The sequence below is a fragment of the Lactuca saligna genome, chromosome 7, assembly GCF_052625555.1.
Source record: "Lactuca saligna cultivar CGN05327 chromosome 7, ASM5262555v1, whole genome shotgun sequence".
Lineage (NCBI taxonomy): Eukaryota > Viridiplantae > Streptophyta > Magnoliopsida > Asterales > Asteraceae > Lactuca > Lactuca saligna.
In genome coordinates this window covers 62,477,746-62,503,694 of record NC_136423.1, presented here as the reverse complement: position 1 = coordinate 62,503,694, position 25,949 = coordinate 62,477,746, and the positions used below count along the sequence as shown (strand labels likewise).

The following is a 25,949-nucleotide window of genomic DNA, read 5'->3' as shown; positions in this document are numbered from 1 at the left end:
AAGTATACTTTTAAAATATAAGTAATTTACAAGAAGTATACAAGTATACCTAGATACTAGAAACAATATCATAAGTAGAACAAAACAAAAGTATTTGGATGTTGGACACTGCAGTTAAACCTGGGCAGTTATGTAATCATGTCTAGGGTCAATATATTCTGATCAACTATATTTATTTGAGACATGACCAACATGTGCTTGGGAGTGACTGAGGTGTTGCAGCAATCTTAAAACTTACCAAGTATACATACAACAAGATATCAATAGAACAAAACATCCAACTTAAAATACTATAGGAGTATTTTAGCTAGAGCCAAATACATTATAGAGAATCATTTCAAGTGTTACTACTCATTCTTTCTTAGCGATTGTTTACTTGTATTAGTAACTTTTTGTAATGAACCGTTATTTCAAACCTATGTAATAGTGTAGGTCAATTTGTACTTCTTTTTAAAATAATAAAGAGAAATTTTAGCATACTGTGTATATTTACATAATTGACCCTCAAAAAAACAAAGTATTAAACAAATTCGATTGGGATGAACCAAGTGGTAGAGATTGTAACAAGGTTTCCAAAAATACAAAGAACACTAAAATCCGAGTTATAACGAAAAAGTTATGACCGATCGAAGATCCGCGACAAAACCGGCAAACGTTGTTCAGTGTAAAAACTGAATTTTCAATAAAATACTTTTTAGCCTTAGTGATTTAAATGAAAGTCGTAGTATTCATTAAACCGAGAAGTTTATAAAAAGAACGCTCAAATCTGACTTCGTATGAAGAAGTTATGATTTTTCTAAACTTCGGAATAGCGGTAGACAGCTAAAAACTCGAAATAAATATCGAGCAAGATTTAGCCGAAACAACCTAAACAAGAATCGAAGGTCTCGTTAATACTAGTTCAACGGTAAAAAATCAGACGAAAACGGACGTCGGATGAAGAAATTATGAACTTTTAATGGATTTTCTTGTCCTGGTCTGTTAAAAATAATAATATTAAAAATAAATTCAAAATTAGCCGATGAAGTCTAAACGAAAGTCGTGGAGTATAATTTTACCTACGCGTGCATATAAAGAACATCAAAAACGGAATTCGTATGCGAAAGTTATGATTTTCAGAAGTTTTTGGCACAAAATCTGAGATTTTATGGATAATACCGAGCAATTCCGCAGATCTGACGCGTGTCACTCGTGCCCATCGCTGACTGGTCCAAATTTGAGGTCCACTGTGAATCCGACGCGCCTCACGTCCTAGGCGCTGTCTAATATGGCTCGTAAGACGCCTTCGCACCGTCTAGCCTCTGTGTCCTCTTCGCATGACCGACGTGTGGCTGCTGACTCCTCTCTTCGGCCGATCTTCGCACCCTATATAAATTTGCGAGACTCTCGGATATTTCACCTTTTTCACACCAAATTTGACACACTTTCATCTCTTTCACTCCCATAAACTTTCATACAACCCCTAAAGCCCCGGTATCCTATCTCAAACTCTAAGCAAGCCTCGAAGCCCCGAGATTCCCGAGAAAAAAAAACAATCTCTCTCCAGTCGAAACTTTGTCCGATTTAAGCCGGTTTTTCACTAAATTAACTCCTTTACAGGAAATGAAACGCTATCCAAATCATCACTTATCAAGTGAGTTCATACCCCCGTATTTTCATAATTTTTATTGTTGTTTTTTTTTTTTTTTTTTTTTGGGGGGGGGGGGGGGGGGGGGGGGGGGCGGGGATGCAAGTATAATACAAAAACTTTGCGTTACAAATAAATGATTTCAAATCATGATAAAATGACATTAAAGGATCGAAAATACTCAAAATATAAAACTCTTTTATAAACTTATATTTCCCCCAAAATTCATATATATATATATATATATATATATATATATATATATATATATATATATATATATATATATATATATATATATATAAGATTTAAAAGGCTTAGGACTGATAACTCATTTTAGGTCATTTTCCTTGATTGGATGTGCACTTATACTACCGGTTATTTGTCCGAATGTCGTTTAAATTTTACTTATATATAAAATTGTATATGTATATAAATATAAAAGTTATTTCATCAATTTAATTATCATTTGTAACATGTTGAGCAAAGGGTTACATACAAAAATAGTTAAATATCAATTCATAAAGTACATATAAATTATAATAGGTATAATTTATAATACATAGAACAATAATTCATGATTCAAGTATACTAGAATACACCGTTTTACAAGAAACAAGGGTTTGATTCAAGACAAATCAATGGTTTACCGTTTTCAAATACATGTTAATTCACGGATATACAATCAATCCTTTATTTCAGAATGATTGGGTTTTCATTATACATGTAATGTTAATATGCTTTTTATGAGACATTCAATTCAAGTTGTTTAATTCAATTAGACAACCAAGGTAAAGTCCTGATATTATAACCAAAAGTCTCCAGTCAGAGGATCGAAACAAGTTGTGTTTAGATCTATATTGGGATTGACAACCCCACACTCAGGCTGCTAGCTATAGTCATGCATGCATGCCAATGAGTGGCAATTGTATTTATTGGTTATTGTCACAAACGAATTGAAAGCCCAACATCATATCCGATAGTTCTTATTCTTTGGTTAAATCGACATATTGACCTACATCTGCTTGAGACAATATGATTCTCGATGTGGTCTTAATTGACTTCGATTTCATTTTTGTTTTATTTGGTTTGAATCGCTTGAAAGTCGAACAATATTGTTGGAGACAATTTCAAATTTCGAGTTAGATGAGTCCTTAATTGAATGAGCCAACTGTATTTTTGTTTGAAGAGTCGAAATTGTGTTGGTTCTAAGCCGAATGTGTATTGGTTGAAATTGAGCCAGGGAATTAATTTGAGTCAAGTATTGGGATTTCGAATGTTGGTCTCTAGCATCTGGGTATTTGATTTCGATCGTTGTTGTTTATATCAAGAACAGATGTTGGGAATCAAATAGTTTGACTGATGTTGTTTGATTGGAGTCGATTACAAATGAAGTTGGTTTTGTGAAGTTGATTTTGGTCAAAAATCGGTGATTTAGATTTTAATTTTAGATGTTAATCGAAAGTTGGAATAATAAAGGAGTTTGGTATCAAATTTTATTTGGGTATGTCTTGGAAATCAGGTCGAACTTGTCTTGGAGGTTGATTGATAACGAAAGGGAAGAAGGTTTGAATTGATTTCAAAGAATGGATATTCGAATTCGAATCGAATAACTGTAGTTTGGGTTGATTTTGATTTCGAAGAGTAGGGGTCGATGGTCGATGGTTGAAAACGAACTCGGAATAAACTCGTTTGGAGTCGTCAATGACGAATGTTGGTAATTTGATATTGATGGATGGATATTAGATTTTAGATATCGATGGATGGATATTCGATTGATGAATGTTTAAGTCTTTGAGGATCGAAATGGGTCTGTTAATGGTGATCGAAGCCTTGGAAGTGAGATGCCGATGGTCGACGGGTTCGTTTTTTAAGGGCGTTTGATTTTGTTGTCGATGGTCCATACAAGACTCCGATGTCGAGGATCACCATTTGCCTTCTATACAAAAAAGTGTAGAAGAAAACAAACACTTTCAATTTGGGCCCCTCATCTTTTAACAAAATGGCAGAAAAGGTCCAAATTCGAATTGATGTAGAAAAATTGTGAAGAATGAAGAAGTTTGCATTTAGTCTGTGCAGTTTCGAAATGTTGGCATACACTACCCAACTTGGAAGTAGGACTAAAAATTATGAGAAATTGGAGAATTTACATTTCAGGCCCCTGTAGTTAAGGCAAATTGACATTTTATGCCCAGTTTCGCAATTGGTGTAGAGTTTCGCATCTGAGACTATTTTTGTGACAACCCGAAAATTTCGTCCGGTCAAACCCTAAAGTCAATCACTTCAAACTATAAGTCAAGTTCATTTTTATTTGTTTTTAGTAAATTTAAAGTTCGTTTGATTATTTTAAACGAACGGGTGAAAGGAAGTGTCGTCTCGAGTCTTGAAATTCCAAAACCGCAAGTACCACGTAATTAAGAACTTCACGGCCAAACTTTTATGTTTGGGCCGTAAATCCTTCCAAAAACCGTAAACTCATGCCTTAAGCATGAGTTTACTCCCCAAAATACCTCACTTCTTACTTGCAATCTCAAAAGCAAACTCCAAACACTCTCAACTACCATTCCGTCTTTCACTCGATTTCCCAAAAACGTAAGTACTTATTGGTTTGATTTGTTGTTATATCATAACAACTAGTGATTATACATCGTTTCATCCATCAAATTTCGTGTTTTGTTTAGATTTCCAAAACACCAAGAACACACACTAGTGTTATTGGGCTTTTAGCTCATTTCAAGTTTCAATATAGTAAGTACCTTTATCCTAGAGTCTTTTAAAGCCTTTTATACATCTTTAAATCAAGGAAATGTCCCAAGAACACCAAGAATAAGGTGTTCACGATTCAAGAAGTTCTTGAACCGTAAACACCAAGTAAAGGTGCCAAAGGGTGGCTTAGGGTGCCTTAGTCCTTCACAAGCCTTAGGGACATGTCTAAATCCTTCCTTGATGTGTTTATCACATAAAAAGCACCAAAATCTCTCATTTTATATGTGTTTACGGTTTTGGGATCTCCTAAAACCGTAAACACCCCAAAGTGTGTATAAATGACCCATATTCCTTCCTATGCCTTAGTAACTAACATGGATCCATTCTTTGATGAGCTAAGGACTTGAAAACCACCAAAATACCATAAACCTTGTGATTTTACGGTAGTAAACTCAAAGGAAAATGTTTTAGAGACCGTAAACTCCAAATAGGAGTGAAATGGTCCCCTAGTTCCCTCCTTAGACACATACTTCAAGTAGAAAAGCTTGTAGGGACTTTTAAGGCTTCAAACAACAAATGGTCAAAAGTGTGTGAGCTTACAGCTTAAACTCAAGGGTTTACGACCGTAAACTCTTTTGGTTGTGACCACAAAACCGTAAACTCCCTAATGGAGTTTTCTTTGAGCCTCAAGCACACAAGCCTTTCCCTACAACACTTAGATGCAATCCTTGGGACTTATAACACTTGTACAAGGTGTTTAGCATGTCCTAGGGTGTCTTAACTTTGTTTATTAGTTGTTTAAAGACTAATTGGATACATATATGTGATATTATATGTTAACTAGGATCATAGAGTGTGTTCAAGTCTTCACTTGACACCTAGCAACCCGGTTTCATCAGTTCATCCATACCACTCTCTTCAGGTGAGTTCATACCCCTTAATCAATGGTTTAAATGTTTTTAAATGCTTTTATGGGGGGGGGGGGGGATACAAGTTGAATCATGCTAGTTATTATATCAATCACATGTGATTAATAAGTAGCATACAAAAGGATTTACTACTCTTTTAGCTGTTTTACCAAACAGATTACTTCAAATGGTTTTCCAAAACATGTTTACTCATTTAAAACTCTTTGTTAACCTATCTTACATACTGAATGTTTCTTTTCAAACCATGTTACAGTTGTATTTCAAAACAAAGGTTCTTCCTTATACTTTAAACTGTTCTCATCAAACAAACTGTTTTCAAATCGTTTTACAAACTGACATCGAGTCATCTTTTCCTAGTTATCAAACTTTTCAAAGGTTTTACAAAACTTCTTTTATACTTTTATATTGTCAATTGCATGCCTAGATATGTATAGTTATATAAGTAATTTTTGAAGGACTTAGGAAGGCTAACCCGCTTTATTTCCTTTTCCCCGTTGGGATGTGGTCTGGTAGGGTATCGGGTATCCGTCCGAAGGTCGTTTAAATATTAGTTATATATCATGTGTACATATATAGTCATAAAGGTTCTTCCAGTCAATTCAATACCCTTGGGTAGCAAGGGTATACTTCCATGTTCATACGTATAAGTCATATTACTAGTAAGCTACAATAGGCGTAGTTTAGGGTTTTACTAATACTAATACTAGAACAATGAATCATACAAAGAGTCAGTTCATGCATAAGTCAATACTTTCTAGATAGAGAGAGCACACAATATAGCTAGTACACACAGAACATTACAATACTTACTAGATAGAGATAACACATAATACAGCTAGTACACATAGAACATTACAATACTTGCTTGATAGAGAGAACACACAATACAGCTAGTACACATAATACATTACAATACTATACAGAGAGAACATACAGGATAGACAGAGGGAGAACATACAATACAACTAGCATACATTACATATACATTACATTCAGTTATGTGAGCCATTAAACGGGTCATGGCACTACTTGCCATGACCGTTTTTGTATCCAGAATCTCCTTAATTGGGGAGCGTATGAGTTTGTGTATAGATCTATACTGGATTGACTATCCTACACCTTGTTGCTCGCTACAGTGGGACTTGCAAGTCTACGGGTGCCAAATGTCATTTCTTACGGCGTCTTACATTGTCGTTTTACTATTGAGTCGGTAGCAGGATACAAGCCGATCACATGTTACTTTAAATTTCATTTGGTTTAAGGCAGTTAGTACAACAGTAGTCACTTATTATAAAAGTACAGTACATTATCATTTCCACATTACATTCACTTTGTGAACATTCACACGATGCACGGTAATGTAAATACTATATTTTTGGTTAATGATAGTTAGATTTGGGAAAATACACACTCTTACAAGATACAGAGTCAGATACTAGATGCCTTGGTAGAAGGCTACTTTCAGTGGGAAGCATAGGGTTTTCTAGGTTATTCAAAACTTTTACATACTCATACTTACAAATACAGTCTTACAATTACATTCTTACAAATACATTATTACAAATACAGACACTAAAATGCTTATGATCTCACCAGCTTTAAAGTTGATACTCTCTTTCAAAATAACTTGTATCCTCAGGTCAACAGTAGACATGTACCAATGCAAGGTTTAGAGAAGGTGGAGCTCGTTCAAGACTCATCTTTCATTTTGATTCATACTTTAGTGTCTATTTAACATGTCAGAACACTTGTATTAAAATTATTATAAATGCAATGGATGATGTTGTTGCTTGTTTACTACTATTCATTATTGTGATATTGTACATGACGTCCTCCGCCCCAAAACGTTTCCGTCGTCCTCGGTTTTGGGGTGTGACAATTTTTGGCGCAACGGGTCCCTGCAGAATTCTGATATTGGCAATTTTTACTTGGATTTTGGAAAGTCTTTCAACTCTCACCCAAAAGTTGAAAATTTTCACAAAATTGGAAAATTTTCATAACTTTTTTCGTGATTGTTTTTTCATGCAAGTTTTTCAGGGTTTCATTTTTGGCATGCATCAAGGGGGAGTATTATGAAGATTATTCATCGGACGCTTCTCAACCTTAGTGGATTTTTAGATTTTATAATCATTTTTTGATTATAAAAAGGGGGAGAATGAAGAGTGGCTATTCGAAGTTTCTTGGGTATTCATTTGCAGATTTGAAGACCGGTATTACTTCGAGGGGGAGTTGGTCTTGATCGCGCGAGCTCATTAGACATTGAAGCCAGGACATCCAATCCTAACTTTGAGGGGGAAAATGTTAGGGTGAAAAGTCACGCTTGGATGTCATGTGTGCTTACTCCTTTGTTTGCGTGTAATGAGTTGTCTTTCTTTTATAAGAAAGTAACACTCATTTTATGTAAGAAAGGAACATTTATAAGAGATCACTTTAGAGAGAGAAATATTACAACCCACTTGTACTTATTTCTAAAAACTAATGAGAGCTTAAATGATTTATTTACTCTTGTGGTTCTTCATGTTCTTGATTCTTACAATGATTCACTGGATCTTATCAGTTCCGCACACGTCATCATGATTAACACCGCTACACAAGCAGAGGATTCATTACAACTTCATCTCTATTAAATGCATATTGATTTGTCACCCAAAAACAAATTATTTGGTGTGTGTTGTAGTTAGATGTATGATTTTGGAAGCGCAAAGACGAGCCCGTGTTTTAGTCGTTAGAAGAACTTGTGATGCTTCTTTAGTCCAATTCATCGGATTCTTGAAATTATATATGGAATCTAGCGTGGTTTGTGTGAACTGATTCATCTGTTTTTTTTTTCTTTTGAGTTTGTCTTCCTCAACATTCAATTTGTAATTCTATGGGGGGTGGGGGTGGGGGTTAGTTTGAATCAAGGTTCAATCTGTATGTTTGTTTGTTGGTGTTTCTGTTCTAGTCATTGCCAAATGGTGTTCATTGAGTTCTTGGTCAAAATTTGATTAGAAAAAATAAGATCTTCGGAGGAAGACAATCGACCAGAGGAAAGGAAATAGAGTGTGGGATGGGTCACCTAAAGAATTATGTGTGTGTGTGAGAAAGAGAGATAGATAGAGAGAGAGAGAGAGGCTGGGTGAGATTTTAATTTTTATTTTTAGTTTTAATTATTTAAATATCAAAACAAATAAATAAAATAGGAAAAAGAATGAAAATGATAAAGTCTGACTTTTCAAGTGTATTAAGGACCAAAAACCCAGAAAATCTTGATTTTGGACATTCCATACAAGTTTGAAAACTTTTTGCACCATATCCAAAGGTTTTTGAATACAATAAAAACCAAATTTGCAATTTTGTCTAAAATAAACAATTCATAAGATATCATGATTATTAAAATACATAAAATGGCGATGTAATTCATTTTATCATTTTAAAGTCGTAACTTATAATGTATGAAAACCATAAAAAAAATGTTTCTATTTTAACTAATGGTTTGCTTATATTGCCATTATAATTTTTTAATGATCAACTAAGTCTTTATCATTTAAATGCATTTTTTTTTGTCGTTAGTAATGGATAAACTTCATATGTTTTATATTTTGAAAAAGTAAACAACATAATCGGGTTATACGACACCAAAATTAGAACCGTCGGTTCTGGGATTAGTTCCAAAACTTTAAGAACTGTTTAGACCGATTATTGTTCCGGTTCCAATTTTAAAAGAACCGCTGGTTCAGATTCCGACCAAAATAGATGGGTATCTACCCATGTTCATCCCTAATTGTTTCAATAAAACATTATAATTGTTAAATTATATTTATATTTAATCGTATAATGTATATTTTGTTTCAAATAAAAACATCATAATTATTAAAATATATTTATTTTTAGTTGTATAAGATAATTACGAAAATTATGGACATGATCTTTTTATTTTAAAGGGTAATTATATTAATTTGTTAAAATATATATATTTTTTTAAATGCTAGTTGAAGTGCCTTTTAGATTTGAAAATTTTTGACTAACCTAAAACTTAAAAGTTTTTATTTTTGGAAAAAGTTTTTTTTTTCTTAAAAACTAAAAGCTCCTAAAAATTGCATAAGAAACCACTCATTATCTTGAAATCAGGTGAACTTACGTATAAAGACACGTCAATGTTAGTTGATTCGATTAAAATGTGGTTTTCATTTTTGGATTATGAAATTGAGTCCATTTATATCATTTTAAAATCATCTTCATGCCACAAAACTTTTGTGAGTGATTGCTATGGTGTCAATGATCATGCAACTTAAATAACTCTAATCATATAACGTCAGTTCAACAAAATAATAATAATTATTATTATTATTTTGTATTTATTTTAATAATTAAATTATTTATTAAACATGTTTTTTTCAATCTTATTATTTAATGTAAATAAATGAACTAGATTTGTGTAGTGGTAACAAAAGTAACCATGGTTAACGGAAGGTAGGTGTGCCTGACCAGTCTGGTTCGGTAGGCGTTGGCTCCTCTTTCTACTCTCCTTCATTTCCCTACCATAAAAGCCCCCTCAAGTCAAGACCTTTCTCCCAACTACCCCTACCAATCCCCAGAGGATCTAGAGAGAGAAAGCTACGCAACAGTAGTTTTTGTTTTCACCGAAGACGACTCTCGAGTCTTCTGTATTCTAGTCGGCAAGGGGTTGTTTGGTAGTTGAATTGTTTGGATATTGGGTGGAAAAAATGCAATCCAACTCCGTTAAGATATCGGCGTTTGATCTGATGAGTGCGCTTCTCAACGGCAAAATTTTTGACACATCGAACGCATCGGAATCGGGAGAATCCATGATTCCGCCTTCGTTGGCGATGCTTATGGAGAACCGTGAGCTGTTGATGATACTTACGACGTCGGTTGCGGTGTTGATTGGATGTGTAGTCGTTTTGGTGTGGCGGAGGTCATCCACGAAGAAGTCGGCTAAGGAATTGGAGCCACCGGTGATTGTGGTTCCGAAGAGAGTGCAGGAAGAGGAAGTTGATGATGGCAAGACTAAAGTTACGGTTTTCTTCGGCACGCAAACTGGAACAGCTGAAGGTTTTGCTAAGGTGAAGAATTTCCGCCAACACTTACTTAGATTTCGATCATAAGTTTTTTTAGCGTAATTGACATTGATATCTTCTTGTTTAAAGGCACTTGTTGAGGAAGCTAAAGCTCGATATGAAAAAGCGGTCTTTAGAATAGTTGATTTGGTGAGTATTAAATTAACTTTCATCTGGAAATCAGATTCTCAAAGCGTTTGAACTTTATCAGCCTATTGAATCGTGAATCCTAATTGATTTTATTTTCCAAATGTAGGATGATTATGCTGCTGATGATGAAGAGTATGAGGAGAAACTAAAGAAAGAATCTCTGGCCTTCTTCTTTTTGGCTACGTAAGTTCTCTCAATTAATTGCCACCACTGATTAGATTCGCCTCACCTTCCATCAAACCTGTAAGATTTCCATTTTTGGAAGCTCCTCTAGTTAAAATAATTTATTTTACAAAAACTATTAGCCATATATCGCTATCTAGTAAGTGAGTATATAATATTTATTACTATGATGTGTATAATTTCATAAAGATATGGTAGGTGGCTAATAAGTACCTACTGATTGATTTTTGTATGACAATTTGTTGTGTAGATATGGAGATGGTGAGCCAACTGATAATGCTGCCAGATTCTATAAATGGTTTACTGAGGTAAATACTGCATAACTAATACACCAATCTTTGATTGTTTATTTAAATTTTCTTGCTATTTATGTAGGGTGATGAGAAAGGAGAATGGCTTAAAAAGCTTCAATATGGAGTATTTGGCCTTGGCAATAGACAATATGAGCATTTCAACAAGGTGATAGTTAATATCATGATGTGTATTGGTTATTTGGTTTAATAATTAAGCAACTTTAACATTATAAATGTTCATTCACTACTACATTTTATTCTAAATTTCATTATTTTCCTTTAATGTTTGTGATACATAGATCGCAAAGGTGGTGGATGATAAGCTTGTTGAGGCAGGTATATTCATTTCTTGACATATTGCAAAACACATATTACACTTTTTTTTTTTTGCCAAATTGGTACAAATTGTTGATTTTCTATTATTTATACTTTGTTATTCTTTACTATTTACAGGTGCAAATCGCCTTGTTCCTGTTGGCTTAGGAGATGATGATCAATGTATAGAAGATGACTTCACTGCATGGTACTAAAAGAAAATACACTTTTATCTATTAAATATTTACCAATTTACCCTTTTTCTAATATTTCATTTCTTCAGGAAAGAGTTAGTATGGCCTGAATTGGATCAATTACTCCGTGATGAAGATGATACAACTGTTGCCACTCCCTACACAGCTGCTGTTTCAGAATACCGAGTTGTGATTCATGAAAAACCAGACTCATTTTCTGAAGAGTATAGTCAAACAAATGGACATACTGTTCATGATGCTCAACATCCAGTCAGGTATCATACCATTCTCAAATTTTTATCATTACATTTTAACATTATTATATCTTCTACATTCTTACATAATCTCGTATGCTTAAAGATCCAATGTTGCTATCAAAAAGGAGCTCCATACCCCTGAATCCGATCGTTCTTGCACTCATTTGGAATTTGACATCTCTAACACTGGACTATCGTAAGTTTTTAAACTCATAGTACTCTCCATCTACCAATCTGATACCCACTTTGTACCTGATTTACATCTGACAGTGTGACTCTGGGTCAGCTCAGGGGTTGTTGGAAGAATAACCCTTTTGCATACCATTGTGATAGCCACTGTGTACTATCTGACACTGTGGGTCAGCTCCGGGGTTGTTGGAAGAATAACCCTTTTGCATACCAATGTGATAGTCAGTGGCTACTGTGTACCTGATTTACATCTAACAGTGTCAGGGGTTGTTGGAAGAATCTGTTTATTAATTTATTTATTTGTATTTTAGATATGAGACTGGGGACCATGTTGGAGTGTACTGTGAGAATCTAAGTGAAGTTGTGGAGGAGGCTGAAAAATTGGTAGGTTTACCGCCAGACACTTACTTCTCAGTCCATACCGATAAAGAAGACGGAACACCACTCGGTGGAGCCTCCTTGCCGCCTCCTTTCCTGCCATGCACTTTAAGAAAAGCATTGGCTTCCTATGCAGACGTTTTGACTTCTCCCAAAAAGGTATTTATATATATATATATATATATATATATATATATATATATATATATATATATATATATATATATATATACCTTCATTTCTTTCTATTACAATATGGTGCTTTTTATTAATTCAAGAATTATTATTATCTGAAATTAAAATTAATACTCTTGATGTTTATTTGTTTCAGTCTGCTTTACTTGCCCTAGCTGCTCATGCTTCTGATCCTGATGAAGCCGAGAGACTGAAATTTCTTGCATCTCCTGCTGGAAAGGTTAGGATTTGTTCTTATTATTACAACATTTTATGTACATTGTACTCTTGATATGAAAAATGATGTTATATATTTATTTATTTGTTGGATGAAATATTGCTCAGGATGAATATGCTCAGTGGATAGTGTCAAGCCAAAGAAGCCTTCTTGAAGTCATGGAGGCTTTCCCATCAGCTAAACCTCCACTTGGTGTTTTCTTTGCATCTGTTGCCCCTCGCTTACAACCCAGATACTACTCAATTTCTTCCTCCCCAAAGTATGTTTATTATTTACACAATCTTGTTTTTATTTATTAAAATAATAATTCAAGAATGTAATGTATATTATTAATCTTACAGAATGGCACCAGAAAGGATTCATGTTACTTGTGCATTAGTGTATGAGAAAACACCATCAGGACGTGTCCACAAAGGAGTTTGTTCCACCTGGATGAAGGTATCAATTACTTTTCTTTTCTTTTCTTTCTATAAATAGCAACGGAAAGGGTAAACATGGGATTTCAAGTTTATGGTTTTGTTTTTCAGAATGCAGTGCCAATGACAGAAAGTGAAGATTGTAGTTGGGCGCCTATTTTTGTGAGAACATCAAATTTCAGACTTCCATCTGATCCTAAAATCCCAATTATTATGATTGGTCCAGGAACTGGATTGGCTCCTTTTAGGGGTTTCCTTCAAGAAAGATTAGCCCTAAAGGAATCCGGATCCCAACTCGGATCATCCGTTTTATTTTTCGGATGCAGAAATCGCAAAGTGGTATGTATATGTTCAAAAACTTTTTTTTTTTTTAATTAAAAAAATGTCTTAAGTTTTTATAAACATCTTTTATAGGATTTCATATATGAAAACGAGCTTCATAATTTTGTGGAGACTGGAGCGCTTTCCGAGCTTGTTTTAGCCTTCTCCCGTGAAGGTCCAACTAAGGAATACGTTCAACATAAGATGACTCAAAAGGTGACAAAAAAAAAAACAATATTTAGAATTTAAATATTTAAATATTTCGGCTTTTTTTTTTAATATAAAAAATGTGGATGCAGGCTTCGGATCTATGGAAGTTGCTTTCTGAAGGAGCGTATTTGTATGTATGTGGTGATGCCAAAGGCATGGCTAAAGATGTACATCGAACACTCCACACTATTGTCCAAGAACAAGTATGTTCAATTCAATTCTTGATTTATTTGGATTTTAATTTTAATATTATATGGTGTTAAATATTTTGGGGCCCACGTTCTCTTATCTTCTTACCTTTAAATAATGGGCCCCCATCAAAACCGACATCTTTTTTGATGTGACTGTTAACTGTAGCATTACTTTTCTATTTGGCGTATATCACTTGAGGGTAATTTGGACATTTGACCACCATATTTTGTAATTTTATTTATTTATGTATCAAAGTAAACCGTTATATTAATATTTTTTTTTTTGGATATCAGGGATCTTTGGACTCCTCAAAGGCGGAACTTTATGTGAAAAATCTACAAATGTCGGGAAGATACCTTCGTGATGTTTGGTAATAGGAATCAATTTGGATTAGGCCAACTGATTCGTAATTAAGCTTAAAAAAAACGTATAATGATGGGAAACACAATTTTATGTGTACGGAAATTCTTTCATATTCTTGTGTATGTGTTACTTTTTGTAACTTATTATTGTTGGAATGGTTTTTTTTTTCTTCTCTTTTTTCGGTGTAATTTATAAAGAGATACGTAATTAAGTATAGCTTTATTATACATATATAATTTGTCCATGTGTTTACCAGAAAAACATTATTTTATCATTTTTATGGTTGTAATGAATTGAAAAAAGCAAGTGTATTTATGTTATGAATTGAAAAAAAAAAAAAAAAACATTATTTTATCCCATTTTTATGGTTGGAATACAATGATTGGAGAAAAGAGGGTAGAGAAAAAGTGTCCATTTAAAAGGGGTGTTTGAAAACTTTGAGTGGACGTGAGATAATGGTGATGCAAAGTCGACGTGAGATACCAAACTAATCAAGAAATTTGGTAGTCAATATATTTGGTAGCCAACATGTTTGATTGATAATATCATACAAAATGTTGGTATAGTAATGGTACAAAAATTAAAATACCATGGTAATATCGTACCAACCAATTCATTTGATATATATATATATATTTCAATTGGTGTTTACAGTTTTAATAACATTATATTAGTAATTTGATTGTATTAATCAATAGTTATTACTATGTTAAAGCACAATATTAAAACGTTACTTTAGTATTACTTCAGTGGAATTCTTTTGTAAACTAAAAGAACTACGTAACTAATTTTTATACTACACATCAAAATCTTGATGTTTTTCCCATTTTTTAAATCTTATAATAGAAAATTTTAAAAAATTGGTATATACCATTACCAATTTGTACCAATCAAACTTGTTGGTAGCCAAATAAATTGGTATCAAGTATACTTTGTACGGTACTGGTAGCAATTTTTTTATACCAATTATAGTTGGTACGGTACATAATTTAGTTAAAAATAAATTGGTACCGTACCAATTTCACCCATAATTATGGTGATGCAAAGTGAAAAAACAATGATGTCATTTTTTATCATGATTGAGATACATCCATTTAAAAGTTTAACATACACAAACCATGGAAAAATAATCATCTATTAGAGTATTGGACAATGGAAACATGTTATAATAATAGATAGTAGGGATAGTAATTTAAAAATGTAATATATTTTTCGATTTATATACATTTAGCCATTAGATTTTTTTTTCGTTCATATTTACTCCTTCAACTTGTTAAACTGTACAACACTCAGTCCTTATGACCGTTTATTATAGGTTAGTCGGGAAAAATGACTTAATAAGGTAATATATTTCTCATTTTGGACACATTTAGTCTTTAATATTTTTGTATACGTTTAGTCTTTAATATTTTTTTGTTTCAAAATAAGTCATTTTTTGTTTTTGTACTCATTCAGTACTTATGAATAATTTCTTTAAGGTTTTTCGCACGACATCTTACGTGAGACAATCATTGGTGAGGTGTGACATCCCCAAAATCTCGGCCACAAAAGATCGATTTTCATTTATGCTTTTAAAATAATTTCAGAGTAAATCCTTTTGATTTGAAAGAGTTGCGGAATTTGTTCCCAAAAACAAAACATGATAAAACAATGTTTACCAAAGCATTTCATAAAAGAAATGTATTTTCATTATATAATCAAAACTCGGGGTGTCATGCTCCGATACAGACCAATAAGCATAAACGATAACATTACAAGTCATTCAACAAATATATACATATACAGACTTGTAAACAAAACAACTTAATGGTTCATCCATCTTACGCCCTTGCGCCACTTCCTGTAATACAAATAAAACTGAGTGGGTCGGGCTTTGGAGCCTGGTGAGCATATAGGGTTTTCAACCCACAATAAATAATTAAATTAATTATTATCAACCAACAATAACCCAATTACCCATTCCCGTTATTCTCACTTTATGTCCCTAAAATAACTAACACAAGGGACCTAGTCTAAGAATATTTCATCGGGGTAACAACCCATGCTTCGGGGGTTCCTCAGCAATATAAGTCAAATAAGGCAACCATGAGGGGGATGGAATACAGCGAATGAACACCCAAGTTCATTAACACCTACAGGTTATGAGCTTGCTAGCGTTCCACTGGACTGTCTAGAAAAGTCCGTGGTCGTCATCTAAATTCCGCTAGATGCTGGATCAAAACAACATCGGGGCCTCTCATCTGTTTATTACACACCAACTATCTACCCATGTTCTACCCAACATATTAGTAGATAAAAATATATATATTTTTATACATAGTTTAAAACCTGCATAGCATTCTCATTCAATACATATTCCAAAACAACAGATGAGACACATACACATAACACGTATTTCATAGAGAATAAATCATATCTATGAGATAGAAGAAAGTGAATATACATTCACGCATATAACAACAAAATATACACATAACATGTATTTTATATTAAATACTTGATAATCATGTGTTAGAAGAAAGTAACCACACACTCACACATATAAACAACAATATACTTAGTACACTCAAATCATACTTGTATTATTATCGTGTTTATGAAAGGTAGTATACACTCACTTGATCAGAAGATGATCGGACAACACTACGACTTGCAAAAGTAGTAATCCTCAGCAGATCTGGAAGATCTCTAAAAAAATCGAACTTCTTGCGGGCAGAGCTTCGGCTCGGAAACCGCACTTGTCGGGATCTCGGGACTTGCTTTGGGACTCAGGAATATGACCGGGGCTTCGGGGTATTTATGGCATGCAAAACGATGCAAAACGGGAGAGAGAAGGGAGAAAAATAGCAAAGGAGCCGGTTGCCCTCGCATCCTATTTATAGGAGGCTGGAAACCTCAATTACGCGGGGCGTACTGCTCCGAGTTCGTAAGCACATGCGTCATCCGAAGTCCTCGAGTGCGAGTGTCGACATCCTTCGCCATACACGGGGCGTACTCCGGATGAGTCCGGTGACTCGCCTCCGGATAATACCGAGGTTTAATAATTAAATTTAATTATTAATTATTTAATAAACTTCAAAAAATCATATCTTCTTCATACGAACTCCGTTTTCGACGTTCTTTATATCCACGCGAAGGTGAGACTACGCTCTACAGCTTTCGTTTAGAATCCATCGGCTAATTTTGACTTTATTTTTATTATTTATTTTTAATAGGCAGGGACAGAAAATTTCGTTATAAATTCATAACTTCTTCGTTTGACGTCCGTTCTCGCCTAACTTTTTATCGCTTCGATACTAACAACGAGATCTTCGATTCTCGTTTAGATCACTAAGGCTAACTATCACTCTAACGTAAATTTCACTTTTTACGTCATTCAGCGTTGTCGGTTCTGTCGCGAAACTTCGACGGGTCATAACTTCTTCGTTATAACTCGGATTTCGGCATTCTTTATATCTTCGGAAACCTTGTTTCAACTACTACAACATTATCTAAAGATATCAAGTTTATTTTATACTTAAATTTTGACGCTTATTTTTATTCTTAATTAATCAAACCACATAATTAAGCAATTAAGCACAAAACATATAATACTCAAATAATACACTTCTATTATTTCAAAACGGGTTACAAAGGTTAACCTAGACTATTACATTGCTAAAAATGGCAAGCCCAGAAACACAGGCGTTACAATTCTCCCCACCTTAGGATGATTTTGTCCCCGGAATCACACCTCAACAAACAAATGCGGATAGCGACCCATCATGTCACTCTCCGTCTCCCAGGTGAGATTCGGCCCATTCGTGTGTTTCCATCAGACAAGCACTAACTCGACCATCTTGCGTCGCAACTTCTTAGTCTTTCGGTCAACAATTGCCTCTGGTTCTTCAATCAACCTTTTGTTCTCATCGATTCTCAACTCCGAAAGTGGAATCATGTCGGGAACTTCCTCCGTGAACTTCCGTAAATAACACACATGAAAAGTGTTATGAATTCCATTCAGTTCTTCTGGTAGTTCGAGCTTGTAAGCTTGGTTCCCAATCCTATGAAGAACTTTAAACGGTCCAATAAACCTTGGACTTAATTTTCCTCTTTTTCCAAATCTTATAAGTCCCTTCCACGGCGAGACTTTAAGCAAAACCAAATCCCCAACTTCAAAAATCATCAGTCTTCGCTTTTTGTCAGCATAGCTCTTTTGACAATCCTGAGCCGCTAACATTCTTTCCCTAATTATTTTCAACTTTTCATCTGTTTGATGAACCAACTCCGGTTCCATAAACTGCTTTTCCCCAGCCTCAAGCCAACAAGACGGCGTACGACACTTTTGTCCATACAAAGCTTTGTAAGGTGCCATCTTAATGCTCGAGTGAAAACTATTATTATAGGAAAATTCTACCAGTGGTAAATGTTCATCCCAATTACCTAGGAATTCCAAGGTACATGCTCTCAGCATATCTTCAAGTGTTTGTATCGTTCTTTCACTCTGACCATCAGTCTGCGGATGGTAAGCTGTACTTAAACATAACTTGGTACCCATTTCCTCTTGTAGACTTTTCCAAAACCTTGAGGTGAAACGACTATCACGATCTGACACAATTGTTAGCAGAACACCGTGAAGTCTCACAATTTCCTTCACATAAGAATTCACAAGCTTTTCCATAGACCATTTCTCCCTGGCTGCTATGAAATGCGCACTCTTAGTGAATCGATCGACGACCACCCAAATCATGTCGTGACCATTCTTTGTTCTGGGCAGTTTAGTGACAAAATCCATAGCAATGTCTTCTCACTTACCCATAGGCACATGAAATGGTTCTAAACTCCCATACGGTTTCTGATGTTGTGTCTTGACTCTCGCACAAGTCACACACTCGGCCACATACTTTGCAACATCAAACTTCATCGTCGGCCACCAGTAGTAGGGTTTTAGGTCCCTATACATTTTTGTGCTACCGGGATGAATCGAGTACATGGTTTTGTGAGCTTCTTCCATCAGAAGATCCTTAATTCCTCCTATCTTAGGTATCCAAATCCGATCTTGTAACACCTTCAGTCTATGACTGTTTACACCGAACACCAATGTTTTGCCCAAACGTTCCTCCTTTCGGTCATTCTTCTCAGAAGCTTCCTCTTGAGCTTTCTTTATACTTTCCACAATGGTCGAGACAACTTCAATTCTCAACGCTCTTGGCCTTTTCCTTCCAAGATTGACTTTCCGACTGAGAGCATCAGCAACAACATTAGCTTTACCGGGATGGTAAAGTATCTCACAGTCGTAGTCCTTGAGTAATTCCAGCTAGCATCGTTGCCTCATATTCAATTCCTTATGATTAAAGAGATATTGGAGACTCTTATGATCAGTGAAAAGTTTGCACTTCGTGCCATAGAGGTAATGCCTCCATATTTTCAGAGCGAAAACTACCACTGCCAACTCCAAATCATGAGTCGGGTAATTCTTTTCATGCTCCTTAAGCTTTCGAGACGCATATGCTATCACCTTTTCTCTTTGGGTTAAAACACAACCCAATCCAACACCAGACGCATCACTATAAACAGCGAAGTCTTCAACTCCATCGGGTGAGAAAGTATCGGTGCCTCGCATAGTTTCTTCTTTAGCTTCTCGAATGCTTCTTTATGCTTATCACTCCAAGCATAAGTAGCTCCTTTGTGGTTCAAAGCTGTCAATGGAGTAGCAATTGAAGAAAAGATTTGGATAAACCTTCGGTAATATCCGGCTAATCCTAAAAAGCTTCGGATCTTCGTGGGACTTTTCGGTTGTTCCCACTTCATTACAGCTTCAATCTTTGTTGGATCAACCATTATCCCTTCTTGGTTGACCACGTGACCCAATAATTGGACTTCACGAATCCAAAAATCACATTTGGAGAACTTAGCATACAGCTTCTCCTTCTTCAAGACTTCTAACACTTCTCGCAAGTGTTTGTCATGCTCCTCCTAACTTTTCGAGTAAATCAGAATGTTATTTATGAACACTATCACAGATTTATCAAGGAACGGATTACAAACTCCGTTCATTAAATTCATGAATGTTGTCGGAGCATTGGTTAGTCCAAACGACATAACCAAGAACTCGTAGTGTCCATATCTAGTTCTGAATGCGGTCTTCTCGATATCTTGCTCTCTTACTTTTAACTGATGATATCCTGACCTTAGATCGATCTTCGAGAAATAGCTCGAACCTTGCAATTGATCAAACAGGTCATCAATCCTTGGCAACGGGTATCTATTCTTTATCGTTGCCTTGTTTAGCTCTCTGTAATCGATGCACATTCTCATACTTCCATCTTTGTTCTTCACGAATAACACCGGAGCTCCCCAGGGTGATGAATTAGGTCTAATGAAACCTTTGTCCAATAACTCCTGAAGTTGCATCATCAACTCCTTCATCTCCGTCAGTGCTAATCGATAAGGTGCTTTTGCAATTGGCGTTGTTCTTGGTAACAAGTCAATACGGAACTCCACTTTTCTATCAGGTGGTAATCCAGGAAAATCTTCGGGAAATACTTCCGGATAATCACACACCACAGGAATACTCTGTATCACCTTCTTTTTCCTTCTTAGCATCAATCACGAATGCTAAATATGATGTACATCCCTTGGTCAAACACTTTCTGGCTTTCATTAGGGAAATGATTCTAGAATTCACTCGGCGTTTGTCCCCATACACCATAAACGAATCTTTTCCAGGCGGGTTTACTTTAACTATCTTCTTCTTGCATAAAATTTCGGCATCATTGACGCTAAGCCCCAACACGATGTCGAAACCATTAAGTTTGATAGGTAATAATTCCTCGTGAAACTTATTCCCATTAAGGTCGATTAAGATGTTTTTCATACGATGGCTAACAGGTACAAACTTGGCACTAGCAACTTCGACTAATAAAGCATTATCTATTCTATCAACTGGCAAAGCTAGTTTTCTACCAAATTCATGCGATATAAAGGAGTAGTTGGCTCCATAATCAAATAAAATTTGGGCAGGCAATGTGTTTACGAGAAAGGTACCTAAAGCAACATCAACTTCATCTTTAGCAGCTTCCAGTGTCATCTGGAATGCTCTCGCCTTTGGCTTTGGTGGAATGTTGGGCTTCGCTGCCTCCTTCTTCTTCGGACAATCTTTCAAAATGTGCCCCTCTTCATTACAACCAAAACACATCCTTTTGTTGTTCGGACATTCATTGGCAAAATGTCCAACCTTCCCACACTTGTAGCAGGTTACATCCTCGCTACATTTCCCAAAGTGTTTTTTCTTACACTTTTCACACCACTTCGCTTCGCCTCCTTTTCCCCCACCAAACTTTTTCGAATCAGATTTCGAAAATTTGTTTTTCTTACTGGAACCAGATGTTCCCTCAAACTTTCTCTTTTCACCAACCTCAACCTTGTTGGTGGTTCTCCCCTTAATCATGTTCTCAACAGACTTGGCAGCCCAGATAGCTGCCTCTAGGGTATGTGCCTGACGTACTGGCACCTCGTACTCCCATGGGAGTCCCTTCGCATACCGGTCCACCTTTGTCAGCTCGTCTGGAACAATACGCAAGGCAAACTCCATTTTATCAGTGAAGTTATTGGTGTATTCATCAACTGACATGTTGTCTTTCGTCAATGTCAGAAACTTGTTCTCTAGTTCCAATAGATTTTGAGTCGAGCAGAACTTGCGCTTGAACTGCACCAAGAACTCTGCCCATGTCAATTGTAGTGGCTCATTTAGGCTTAAAGTCTTCCCTAGAGTGTTCCACCAATGAACGGCTCCACCTCGGAACTGACGCACTGCATAGATAGTCTGCAACTTGCCTCTGCAGCCACAAGTCATGAAGGCCAACTCCATTTCAGAGATCCAATCCATCACTCCAATCGGACCCTCCTTTCCATTTAAGGTCGATGGTTTGCAAGTTAGAAAGTCCTTGTACTTGCATCCCATTCCATCATTCCTTCCATCATGGTTATCTCACCTAACTATCGGTGGGTTGGCTTGACCAACTGATCCACTGAAGTTTCCACCTTCCGAGTGCCCTTCATTTAATTTAGGCTCTTCCACACAAATTGACAGTTCTTCACGATTCTGTTGAAACAACCGTCTAGTTTCATCCATCTGACGATCCAACATTGTTTGAATCATCATTTGCACACCAGCCATGGTTATTGGCTCAGGTGCTGCTGCTACGACAGGTCTTTGCTCAATCACTGGTGGTTGATTTCTGTTTTCATCAGCATTTCCAACTCCAGTTCTTGCTCTCACCATTTTTGATCTACACACCGAATAAGGTGAAATTAGATCCTCATTCACGATAGATATTCAAATCATCCTTATCACTCTGAAACGTTTACATGCTAGTTCTAATATTGTAGACGTACGCTTAGAATCCTACACACATAAAGTTTCTAGATCCGGTCGGCAACAAACCATAGATCCGAACAAATAATATCATATATGGCAACATATAACATTTAGCACATAAAGCATTTTAGGCAACTTTCCTAAAATAAACTAGTGCTCGTGTCTAAAATGTAACAGACACACATCTCAAAATTTCACTTAGCATTCTAAGTTTAAGTCTAGAAATCCTAAAAATTCATAGTTCGCTTAAACTAATGCTCTGATACCAACTGTGACATCCCCAAAATCTCGGTCAGAAAAGACCGATTTTCATTTATGCTTTTAAAATAATTTCAGAGTAAATCCTTTTGATTTGAAAGAGTTGCGGAATTTGTTCCCAAAAACAAAACATGATAAAACAATGTTTACCAAAGCATTTCATAAAAGAAATGTATTTTCATTATATAATCAAAACTCGGGGTGTCATGCTCCGATACAGACCAATAAGCATAAACGATAACATTACAAGTCATTCAACAAATATATACATATACAGACTTGTAAACAAAACAACTTGATGGTTCATCCATCTTACGCCCTTGTGGCACTTTCTGTAATACAAATAAAACTGAGTGGGTCAGGCTTTGGAGCCTGGTGAGCATATAGGGTTTTCAACCCACAATAAATAATTAAATTAATTATTATCAACCAACAATAACCCAATTACCCATTCCCGTTATTCTCACTTTATGTCCCTAAAATAACTAACACAAGGGACCTAGTCTAAGAATATTTCATCGGGGTGACAACACATGCTTCGGGGGTTCCTCAGCAATATAAGTCAAATAAGGCAACCATGAGGGGGATGGAATACAGCGAATGAACACCCAAGTTCATTAACACCTACAGGTTATTAGTCTGCTAGCGTCCACTGGACTGTCTAGAAAAGTCTGTGGTCGTCGTCTAAATTCCGCTAGATGACTGGATCAAAACAACATCGAGGCCTCACATCTGTTTATTACACACCAACTATCTACCCATGTTCTACCCAACATATTAGTAGATAAATATATATATATATATATATATTTTTATACATAGTTTAAAACCTGCATAGCATTCTCATTCAATACATATTCCAAAACAACAGATGAGACACATACACATAACACGTATTTCATAGAGAATAAATCATATCTATGAGATAAAAGAAAGTGAATATACATTCACGCATATAACAACAAAATATACACATAACACGTATTTTATATTAAATACTTGATAATTATTCGTTAGAAGAAAGTAACCACACACTCACACATATAAACAATAATATACTTAGTACACTCAAATCATACTTGTATTATTATTGTGTTTATGAAAGGTAGTATACACTCACTTGATCATAAGATGATCGGACAACACTACGACTTGCAAAAGTAGTAATCCTCAGCAGATCTGGAAGATCTCTACAAAAATCGAACTTCTTGCGGGCAGAGCTTCGGCTCGGAAACCGCACTTCTCAGGATCTTCGGGATCTCGGGACTTGCTTCGGGACTCGGGAATATTACTGGGGCTTCGGGGTATTTCAGGCACGCAAAACGATGCAAAACGGGAGAGAAAAGGGAGAAAAATAGCAAAGGAGTCGGCTGCCCTCGCATCCTATTTATAGGAGGCTGGAAGCCTCAATTACGCGAGGCATACTGCTCCGAGTTCGTAAGCACATGCATCATCCGAAGTCCTCGAGTGCGAGTGTCGACATCCTTCGCCGTACGCGGGGCGTACTCCGGATGAGTCCGGTGACTCGCCTCCGGATAATACCGAGGTTTAATAATTAAATTTAATTATTAATTATTTAATAAACTTCAAAAATTCATATCTTCTTCATATGAACTCCGTTTTCGACGTTCTTTATATCCACGCGAAGGTGAGACTATGCTCTACAACTTTCGTTTATACTCCATCGGCTAATTTTGACTTTATTTTTAATAGGCCAGGACAGAAAATTTCGTTATAAATTCATAACTTTTTTCGTTTGACATTCGTTCTCGCCTAACTTTTTATCGCTTCGATACTAACAACGAGATCTTCGATTCTCGTTTAGATCTCTAAGGCTAACTATCGCTCTAACGTAAATTTCACTTTTTACGTCATTCAGCGTTGCCGGTTCTATCGCGAAACTTCGACAGGTCATAACTTCTTCGTTATAACTCGGATTTCGGCATTCTTTATATTTTCGGAAACCTTGTTTCAACTACTACAACATTATCTAAAGATATCAAGTTTATTTTATACTTCAATTTTGACGCTTATTTATATTCTTAATTAATCAAACCACATAATTAAGCAATTAAGCACAAAACATATAATACTCAAATAATACACTTCTATTATTTCAAAACGGGTTACAAAGGTTAACCTAGACTATTACATTGCTAAAAATGGCAAGTCCAGAAACACAGGCGTTACATGAGGTGTTGAAGTTGTTTATGTTTATGTATATCGCGACCTCGACTGCTTTGTTGCATATGACTTGTGGTTTGACTTAGGTCTTGTGTTATGAACGTCGTATCTTCTTCATACGATATCAGATTTTAACGATCTTTATATCCACGTGTTTGTTTTTTTAGTATACTATAACTTTTATTAAGATTACTCTCGTTAAAATGTAATATATCTTTACTTACGATTTTATAAAAAAAAACATCAATACATGCATTCATAAAAAACGTATGGGTATAAAGATCGTAAGTAAAAAATATATTACCTTTTAACAGGAGTAATCTTAATGAAAGTTGTAGTAAACTAAACTACGAATAAATGGATATAAAGATCGTTAAAATCCGAGATTGTATGAAAAAATTATGATGTTCAGAACACATGACATAAGCAACCACGTAGTCGAGATCGCGATGGATATAAGCATTAAAAGCCCAAAACATCTCATTAATGATTGTTCCACATAAGATATGAGAAAAACCTAAAAAGAATTGTAACATACACGTTCAGTTATCGTGTTTTGTAACTTTTAAAATGAATAATATTATGAAATATTATGTGATTTTTAGTGTTGAGTTCTAACAGATAGTTTTTACTAGAATTGAAGTAAAACTATGTTTAGAATCATTCAAAACGTATTGGAAGTCTTATGAGATTTCGATCAAATGTCAGCTATTGAAATTTACGAAAATGTAAAATTAAGTTGGAAATAAGTAAAATTATAATATTGAAAGTTGCAAAGAATCTCGTTAGAAACATTTAGACGAAAACCTCATCGGAATCCGAGTTATAACGAATAAGTTATGACTTATTGACGTTTCGCGACAAAACCGACACGACGTCGTATGACGTAAAAAGTGAGTTTTCAATTGATGGTGTTCCTAGGGCAGCACAACAGAGTCGCATTTAAGCCCTTA

At 35.4% G+C, this 25,949-nt stretch overlaps 1 protein-coding gene across 1 annotated transcript; it reads left to right on the top strand.

The window, feature by feature from the left end:
* Positions 1–9,800: 9,800 nt before the first annotated feature.
* On the top strand, positions 9,801–14,369 carry LOC145004634 (NADPH--cytochrome P450 reductase 1). Its single transcript, XM_078963594.1, has 17 exons — positions 9,801–10,328; positions 10,413–10,472; positions 10,579–10,655; positions 10,906–10,963; positions 11,031–11,114; positions 11,248–11,284; positions 11,402–11,471; positions 11,547–11,732; positions 11,818–11,910; positions 12,215–12,440; positions 12,613–12,696; positions 12,801–12,952; positions 13,035–13,131; positions 13,221–13,448; positions 13,524–13,646; positions 13,730–13,843; positions 14,126–14,369. Exons 1-17 carry the CDS (start codon positions 9,969–9,971, stop codon positions 14,204–14,206), a joined length of 2,130 nt encoding a protein of 709 aa, XP_078819720.1. The 5' UTR covers positions 9,801–9,968; the 3' UTR covers positions 14,207–14,369.
* Positions 14,370–25,949: the final 11,580 nt, after the last annotated feature.